Genomic DNA, 7,340 nt, shown 5'->3' with positions numbered 1-7,340 from the left:
ACTTCAAACTGTTTTTTTTTTTTTCACCTGAGTGTCTCAAACACATCTCACACATGCAAAGTTCGTATTTCCTCTTCAACTAATGGCTCTCAGGATGTGTCTGTTCTTGTGTATGTTTGTGCTTTTGTAAGCATGTGCCTCACTTCTCCAAGTGTTTGTGTGTGTGTGTATTGGTAGGCAGGATGAGCATCCCTTCTGTTACCGTCGCTGTCCCTTCATTTCACGCTCCGGCAGCTCCGCGTGAATCCTCTTCCCTTGGCTCATTATCAGTGCTGTTCAATGAACGCGCACCCCACCAGAATGCAGGGTAAAACCAAATCATTATTCAAGTATGGGGGTCAGTGCAGACATTGTGACTCTTTTGTTTAGTATATTTATTACTTTCCTTTCAGAAATAAGTAAGCAGGATACAGAGCACATTCCCACCCAAACTGATTTGGTGAGGTAGTGGATCCTCAAGCACCTTACCTGAGATTGATGAACAGCAGCGGAGTGTCTGGTGCCAGTACTGAATGCTCACTGGTCTCTTCTCTCGTTTTTCTTGGCAGGGTCCAGTGTGCACGGAGCAGAATTCGGACACCTGCCGGACAACATTACAGTGTTGGAAGGAGAAAGCGTCACTTTGAGGTAATTCTTGATCCTACACCTGCACCTACTAATTACATGAAAAACATGTTTATTTTTCCTCCCACCTGTCATACAGCTTTAATTGCCAATTCTCTGTCACATAACTTCACTTGGACGCCATATTTTCCAGCATCCTATTGCTAATTGAATCATAATACCAGTCAGATCGCTTCAGTTATCCCATCTGTCTGCAATCACCTTTTCCTTAAATGTAACAACGATGATGCAGTTTGGTTGGTGGACCCTCCTCTGTGTCCAACAACAACTGCCTAACTGTGAGTGATAAAAGTAGAACTCAGCTTTCCACCGGCTCCCAACGAAGCAGAAAAACAGCCACCTTGCTTTTTCCCCTTGTGTGGATATGACCTGGCTTGGCAGTACACTCAGCAGCGCAAAACAAAAAAAAAATCTAAGTCAACATTACTTTCATCACCTTTAAGCCTACACCTCACCAGATCTCTGAGCAAATTCCTCTTTTAGTCCCTTTTTTTCCCTTGAAAGAAGAGTGGGCCTTCGCCTAAAATCAAATATGTTATTCTGAAGCCAAGTACAGTTCTGTCAATATTTGTTAACATCAACAGTTCTCTCTCAAAGTTGGAAATCAAAGAACCAGGATGCTGATCTATAATGTCATCAAGACGTGTAGCCTGAAGCTGTTCTATTGACTCTGTGGAGAAGTCGGATCTATAGAACTTATTTGGCTATTTTTAACCCTAAAACTCCAAGCTGAATGAGCCTAGGTGGCAAAATCTGCACTTTTAATGTCACCTTTACAGTTTGGTATCAGGAAAGCTGTGCAGTAATGTTACATTACATTAATCTCTTTCTTATTTCAACGTTTTTTTAAACAATGGGCCTAACAATGGGTAGTTTAAACCTGTAGTTCCCAGCCTTTATGACTTTTGACGACTTAAAACAAAAACTATATGCTACTACTTAAGAAGTTTAATTTAATACAGGTTTCAGGTGGATTATTCAGTCTGACTTTGTTTTATCTGAATACTTTTAAGAAGCTCAAAGATGTAACAATTTCTAGTAACTCACAAGAAAAAACTAAAAGATTAAATCAAAGTTTGCTGCTTTGCTCCCCTGTTCCATTTCACAACCCCTCAGGTTTCTTCAACCGCTTGGGGCATCCAAACCCCAGATTAGGAACCACTGCTTAAATTGCAGCACTACATATATTGGAATATTGTGGAAGTTTGATTTTATGTCACAGACCTGCCTTTATAGCTTCATCAGTAGAGATCAGATCAGATGTGTGTGTGTGTGTGCGTGTGTGTTTATGTGTGTGCGTGTGTGCATGCATATGTTTAGTTGGCACTTGGCGGACAATAGCTGACAAACAAACAACTAAAGAGCTTTATAAATAAACTCCATTTTCATGTAAAATCACTTTTGCCCAAGTGGCACAAATACTTGTGTTATGCTTTAGACAAGGCTGTTGTGTTGGCTTTGATGCGGGCCATTAAGACAAGGCACATTTGATGCTATTATGGTGCTCATTTCCTCTGGGCTTGCAGTCCTGTAGCAACATCATCAGTGCAGAAGTGATTAATTTTAAAAATAGATTAATAGAGCGTTGGTACACACATAATGAATTTTTGTGGTGGAATTTTCTTATTATATTGTCTCTTTATTTAAGCCTACCAGTCACAAACTTAATCAGAATAATGTTTTTTTCCCTTTTCCTTTATTTCCTAAGCTGTTAGAAGTGGTTTAGCCCTTAGGTTATGTGTCAACCTAAACCTCAGACCAGTGCCTTGTAGCCTATTTGTTAAAGATTTCCAAGCTTACCTGCACTGGGGTTGTTATGCATTGTGGTGTCACTGCCACTGACTTGGCAGGTGATCTAAGGTCAACCTCAACAGTGATATTTATACAGGTCATATCAATTAAACATGAGGACTACAGAGGCATGTCCTCAAAGCTAGTTGAAGCTGGGCAAGGACATCTAGTGGCCAAGCCAAGAACTGAAGTCACACCTTTGGGACACGGTTGCTGTTCTGAAGCGTGCCACATCCCTTTGGAACAGCAATAGTGATACTGTGCTTTAATCATCACTCCATTGTAATATTTAACTGTACTTTTACTACATGTGTTTTTATTTCTGAATATTTTTTTTATTGCCATTAATTTGAATTGTGATTTCAAGGCCTGATTTAGGCAATATCCATCATACATACACAATATATATATATATATATATATATGGACTTATGTATGTATTATGGACTGCATTAAGTTACTTACAGACAAAAAGCAGCTTAGAGGAGAATAATGGAATACGACCACTCCTCATGCAATGCTTTGCCTGCGAGTGATTTTTAGAATTTGACCCATTTTGCTCCACCTGTGTAAAAGCACTGATGTATAAATCATCACTGGGTTTCATACTCGTGACAGAATTAAAAATCCAAATAAATGAGGGTAGAGATAATGAATGCAGATCATTAAGATGTAGTTGATAAAGGTTTTATGTACTGTGTAGAGATATTTTTGTATCCCTTTATGATATTCATTCATTGTGACAGCCACACATCTAGTAGTAATTTTGGCTCCAGGATATGTAAGGTAGCAGTGAGGAGGATCCCTTGGAGGACACTAGGCAGGACATGAAGTAGGTTCAGAGGAATATAAATGATTTCCAAAGTTACATTAGGTTTATATATAAGGCTGTATTTTCCTGTGTTGGTCGAGGAGGTCTTTGTCAGAATGGTGTCCTGTCCCTTCAATAAACTTAAAGAGGTGTAGTGACATTCTTCTGGTGGCTCCTAGTTTTTTTTCATTGATATGCCCACCCTTTTTTATATCTGCACCAATGATAAAACACCTCGCCACAGTATTTAGTATCAATCTTAAACTTCCTGTCCCCTCACAGATGTCGGATCGACGAGGAGGTGACCCACAAGGCCTGGCTGAACCGCTCTAACATCCTATTCACGGGAACAGACAAGTGGTCACTGGACAAGCGTGTGACGCTGGCCAACAGTAACAACAGTGACTTCTCCATCCACATCGACAAGGTTCAAATAACTGATGAGGGGCCCTACACTTGCACCTTCCAGGCCAATAACAAGCCCCGCATCGCCCACGTCTACCTCATTGTCCAAGGTAAGTAGCTGAGTTGAAAGAGTGGAAATCTGCTGTAAGTGACTTTGAAGAGTTTATTGCGCTGGCTCATCTCTCTAATATATCCAGAGTCTGCAGATTTGATTGCCACTGCGGCTGCAAAAGAAATGTGTGCACCCATGGTACTAAAGGCAGCCTCGGATAAAAAAAAAAACATCCGCTAAATGGCTTAATTATGCATTTCGTCAATTCATCCAAGTGTAGTGCTGTCTATTAGGTGTGATTGAGGTTTGACATCAGAGGAAGCAATTAAGATTTTCTATGGTTACTTTTCAATGTTCCTTTTCTGTTAAATCATGCTTAAATGTATGCTTAAATGTATGACACACAACTTAGTAGTTAATGTTTTTATGATGTTGACTATTTAAGGTTGGTAGTTATGGATTTATCAAAATGCAATTACTTGATTACTTCTTGAAAGCTCAGTTGGCCTGTGTGTGTGTGTGTGCGCGCGTGTGCGTGTGCGTGTGTGTGTGCGTGTGTGTGTGTGCCTGCAGTAAAGCAAGCCTAATGCAAGTGACAGTAACCAGAAAGTCAGGTGCAATAAGAAGGCTGGAGTCCATGCCCATTTGTTATTTCCATGGGGCCAGTTAGGGTTACTTTTCTTAATAAACAGAAAGTTAGGCAGATCAGATGGATGAGGGTGTGTGTGGAGGAGATGAGGTACACAGGGAGGCTGTCCAACTGCCTGACTAAATAACTCACAGTGCAGGACCACGACTGGGGCTCAGTCATCAAGTCAGCAGCTAAGTGAGTGAGAGTCTGACTGATCCTGAGTGACACGATGTATTGGCACGGGACGCCCAGAGGCTGGATCTCAGACCTTTTCCCCCTGCATGTGTCAGTTTTTATGCATATTTTGGACTGTGTGTAGTGCAGAATGCAGTTATTCATCACCAGCAGGGTGAAACTGAAAACTTTTAACAGGATATCAGGAACATTCTGCTGGAACGAAAAACACGAGACCCGGCTCACAGCTCACAGGTGGCAGGGACAATGTTAGCTGCTTACTAACAGAGTTTTCACATCGCACTGCGGCCAAACAAACACTCTTGTCTGCAGGGTCCAAAGCTTGGCACAGATGACCATATATACCTAATTCCAAGACGCCTGCAATTTCAGCCCTAGCTTGATATCACACAAAATAATTACACCCTCAAGTCAGTGCATCAAGCAGGAATAGCTTCACCGCCACTCCAATCTGTGCTTTATCGCTGCAAGTATTCAACCCCAGCAAGATAGAGAAAAATAGGATCCTCTGTAGATGTCTTACAAAAAAAAAAGCAATCTCATGGCCAAGCTCATTAAAAACAATGATAATGGGCCATTTAAATTCAAGGGCCATCTTGTTATCAAACTAACTACACACATAGCGTTCCAATACTAAGTTCGGGGCAAAAACGATATTCAGGGATGGTCCTTTACTTCAATATTAGAAGTAAAGATTCTATCACTTTTAAAAATGTCCTTTTGAAAAGATTTTGAAAGATTAGATTAGATGTCAGGAGATGGAGATTTTAATGCCCATTTACAGCCATTTAGAATTCAGTGCATTTTAAGTGGACGGTCAAGCATATTGTCGCACAGTTCAGTAAGTACTCAGGCACAGATCATTAATCAACTGATTGCCTGTCTGTCTTAGGTGCAGGGATTTGCATCATACTTTAAACACCTTAATAGGCTGCAGGACCATACCCTATCAATAATGTATGAAATAAAAGGTTATTTTGAGGTCATATCTTAATCGCGTGATCTTGTTTTTCAGTGCCGGCCAGGATCGTCAACATCTCAAAAAACGTGTCGGTGAATGAAGGAGAGAATGTAAACCTCTTTTGTCTGGCAGTGGGTCGGCCTGAGCCCACCGTCACCTGGAAAAACCCAAGATGTAAGCTACCCCTTCTTGTTTGCTTGTCTTCAGATCCAGAGATCTCGTGTTCACAGCTTCACCTTTATCTCCCTGTCTTCACATTCATCCCTAACCCTGTTCAGTCTTTTATTTTTTCTCTCTCTCTCTCATCCCAAAGACTTATCAGCATTCAGCTCATGTTCATGTCTTTATCCCCCATTCCTGTGTCATCATTCTTAAACCCAGCTGTTTAGTCTGTCCCCATCTTAAATTCATAGTCCTGTATTTTCCCTGTGTCCCAATGTTTTGTCCCAAATATCCACACATTATACATAATTATCCCCTCCGCGCCACCTGTAATCATCAGCATCTGTCTTCATCCACCCTGTCAACCGGCGTCACGATGCCAACTGACGCTAACAGCCACTGTTGGCATTACATCAGCTATTTTTAGCTTCCATCGGTGTATGGAATCAGAACTAGTTCAGGGTGGTCAGGGTGTACAACTTGATAGATGAAGTCAGATCCATTTGATCTGATCAGCACAGCATTTGTTCCCTATCTGTTCCCATTTTTGTCACCACTAATATCCAAAGTCTGGCAAATAACCATTATGTGGCCTCTAGAGATTGTATGGTTTTAGGTTTTATTACCGTAATGGTAGTGCTGTGTCATCTGTTTGGCACATAAAGAGAATTGCTATGCACTGAATATACCACTGTGCTATGACTCAATATCCCTAAGTATATATTACTACAGTAATTGTTGCCATTTAAACAAAGAAGGCTTGTCTCTTGTTTATTGTTCCTGTCAATTTGGCTCTGCACATGCAACACTATGCATGTGGCAAAATATCCACACTGAATAGATGTACAAGGTGTTTCGTTTTCAGAAAAAGGTTAGCATATTATGTACACTATGTGACATGGTGCTTTGGTAGACGTTTTTTTTTTTTTTTTTTATTGATGGGGATTATTTGCTTGCATACAGGACCTCTGTGACCTCTTTGGTGAAATATCAACATTTTTTGTATGAGATATGGGCATGTGTGTGTGCCAGGAAGTTCTAAAATATCTTTGATTGAAGTTCTGAATATGGCAGATTAATTTTATAGGGAGGTAACAGAACAAGGGTTGTTCTTTTAAAATTTTCAGGGATTTTGAAAGTCAAATAATGGGACTCTTTGTAAAGCTGTATTGCATCCAAAACCAAAGTAGTGGTTAAAGCATTTTTTTTTTCACACAACAGTATTGGCTTCATTGTAGCTGACTATAGCAACACAGATCAAATGCAGCACAGAGACAGCAATAATAAATAGGTCAGTGCGAACAACTACTCAACATGGTGTAATTATACTGTTAGGCCAATAAATGCACAACCTACTGTATACTGTCCTGCTGTACTTACAGACAGCTTTGGGCTTGCTCAGAGGTCTGTTCCTCCTTGTCTCTCCTTTGCATGTCCCTGGGTTAGCCTGTTGTGCATGCAATGTCCTTCTCTGCACAGTAAAGTACCTCAGGCAGGGACAGGCAGGAGAGGAGAAAACGAAAGCATGCATGAACGTACACCTGCATCCAACACACACAACCTTACATCACAAACTCAGTGCGGTTGTCCTCACTTGCAAGCCTACAGCATTTCTCCTCTGTCAGCAGTAATCCTCCCTCTCTAACCTCCCCCACCATCTCATACCGCCTCCCCTTCTCCCCCCCAATAACCCCTCAGCTTGCACAGA

General features: G+C 41.0%; 1 protein-coding gene across 1 annotated transcript in view; it reads left to right on the top strand.

Annotated features, from left to right (window-relative positions):
- iglon5 (IgLON family member 5) overlaps nucleotides 1-7,340 on the top strand; it is a 91,178-nt gene that overhangs the window by 69,832 nt on the left and 14,006 nt on the right. Inside the window, exons 2-4 of the mRNA XM_035671626.1 lie at nucleotides 549-627; nucleotides 3,509-3,741; nucleotides 5,525-5,644. Of these exons, the coding sequence (XP_035527519.1) occupies nucleotides 549-627; nucleotides 3,509-3,741; nucleotides 5,525-5,644 (432 nt within the window). The remainder of the gene's footprint in view (nucleotides 1-548; nucleotides 628-3,508; nucleotides 3,742-5,524; nucleotides 5,645-7,340) is intronic.

Source organism: Morone saxatilis, unplaced genomic scaffold (genome assembly GCF_004916995.1).
Source record: "Morone saxatilis isolate NCDOM2014 unplaced genomic scaffold, NCSU_SB_2.0 Contig24, whole genome shotgun sequence".
NCBI lineage: Eukaryota > Metazoa > Chordata > Actinopteri > Moronidae > Morone > Morone saxatilis.
Note: the sequence above shows the minus strand (reverse complement) of the source record. Positions and strands in the feature narration are given on the sequence as shown.